This window comes from Tupaia chinensis, unplaced genomic scaffold (genome assembly GCF_000334495.1).
Source record: "Tupaia chinensis unplaced genomic scaffold, TupChi_1.0 Scaffold148234_1, whole genome shotgun sequence".
NCBI lineage: Eukaryota > Metazoa > Chordata > Mammalia > Scandentia > Tupaiidae > Tupaia > Tupaia belangeri.
Genome location: NW_006208084.1, coordinates 9467 through 11415, shown reverse-complemented (window position 1 = coordinate 11415; position 1949 = coordinate 9467). Strand labels below are relative to the sequence as shown.

The 1949-nt window shown below is 60.8% G+C and overlaps 1 protein-coding gene across 1 annotated transcript in view; it reads right to left on the bottom strand.

The window, feature by feature from the left end:
- Positions 1-1949, bottom strand: part of LOC102469168 (myosin-9) — an 18225-nt gene that overhangs the window by 6909 nt on the left and 9367 nt on the right. Inside the window, exons 7-9 of the mRNA XM_014584941.2 lie at positions 1504-1632; positions 553-641; positions 398-476 (exon numbers count right to left, since the gene is read on the bottom strand). Of these exons, the coding sequence (XP_014440427.2) occupies positions 398-476; positions 553-641; positions 1504-1632 (297 nt within the window). The remainder of the gene's footprint in view (positions 1-397; positions 477-552; positions 642-1503; positions 1633-1949) is intronic.

Here is a 1949-nt window from a genome sequence, read left to right as displayed (position 1 = left end):
CGTGGCTGCGTTCCGGGTTCAGGTCCGTGTTCATCTGGTCAATCTGCAGGAAGGGGGCTGCTGATCTCGAGGAAGGTGGGGCCCGCCAGACGGCACAAGCAGGGTTGGAGGGGAGGGGACAGCAGGGTCCCACAGCCCTGGGGGCCCGAGATCACAGCCATCCCAGGAAAGGGCACTAGCCATGAGTAGGGTCCAGGCACTTCTAAACACCCATGAGAGAAAGCAGGGGACTGTCACAGGTGCCAGGGCATTTCCCCCCATGCCTATGCTTCTGCCAGCTGCGTCAGTGAGGCCCACTTGGCTGTAGGGGCATGGAGAACTTGCATGCAGTCCCAGCATTGAGGGAAGCCAGCCCTGACCACACCTGCAGGTTGGCCTTCTTGAGCTGGTCATTGACCAGCTCCGTGTTGCCCTGCTCCTCCTCCAGCTGGGCGATTCGGGCCTCCAGACGCCACTTCTCCTCCAGGGCCATGGCCCTGGACAATAGACACAGGTGAGGTGCCATCCCAGACAGGCACACCCACCCCCACCTCTGCCACCCACCAGGCTTACTCCTTGACGCTGCTGTTGGCGATCTCGTCGGCTAGTTCATCCCCCTCCTGCTGGGCCTGGATCTTGGCACTCTCGGAGGCTGCCAATTCCTGCCATGAGAACCCAGAGAGTGACCCTCCAGGCAGCCATAGCCCTCCACACTTAACCGCCCCCTTCCTTCCCCAGGCCATGGCGCTCTTCTCTCGAACCCTGTTTTAGCCTGTCTCCTCCATGAAGCCCTTCCTCACGACGCCCTCCAGCATCATGGCTGACTCCTCCCTGCAGGGTCATAGTTGAAGCACCACGTGTTTACAAAACCCTCCATCTTAGTGCTAGGAATCAAGCCAGGTGCTGGGGCTGTGAAGATACATAAGAAACCTCCTGGTCTAACAGTGCAGACCACGTGGACAGAGATACGCCAAGCCCATCCCTCCTGAGGGACCAGGACCAGGCAGAGACACAAGGCAGGGCCTGAGGGCTAGAAAAGTCAGGAAAAGGAGACGGGCTTCACCCTGAGATGACGGGCCTCGGCAGAGAGCAGCACGTGACCATCAAGGGAGGGACCACCACAGGAGAGAGCAGACCAGGATGCCTGGACTCTGGTCACATCCCACCACAGAAGACCCTTGACCCGGGATCTGCCACGTGCCTGGCATGTGTGTGATGGACAAGGCAGCCGGGGGGTACGGTTCATGGCAGGAGATGGTTATCACTTCATGCCAGGACCCCAGGGCCCGGTGCCAAAGTGTCGGCCATACCCTTTAATCACATGAGGGAGCCTTGCCACATGATGAGACCACCCCGGAGGGAGTCCTTCTGAACACCCAGACCCTGCCCAGCTCACTCCTGGAGTCTGGCCAGGTTGTTTCCAGCCCTGCCCTGGTGACGTGGGTGGCCAGGCCAGGAGAAGGGCCTGAGCGTTCTCTGCCCACTGGAGGGCAGCCGCCCAGTGCCCCTGGGGGCCCTGCCCACCTCCTGCAGCTGAATCATCTCGGCCTCCATGCTCTTGAGCTTCTTCTCATTCTCCTTGGCCTGCGCCAGGATCTCCTCGCGGGAGACGCGTGTGTCGTCCAGCTCGCGCATGAGGTCCTTCATCTGGGCCTGGGCGGGGAGGAGAGGATCGCACGGTGCTGCCTGCCCCACGCCCACCTCCCTCCCAGCCTCCCCGTGCATCCTGCCAGTGGGGACCAGGGACAGGTTCCACATCACGCTGAACTAACGTAACCGGAGAAGGCGAAGCAGCCAGAACAACCCCCAGTATCTACCACTTTTCTCTTCTCCGACCGTTAGGATTTAGAAAGCACGCGCTATAAATGTCAAGTGTCAGCGCCGTGTGCCCATCAGCCCAAGCGGTGACCGTGTCCTACTTCCCACAGCTTCTGTCGTCTTGAACCCGCAGCTCAAAGGCAGCCGCCAAC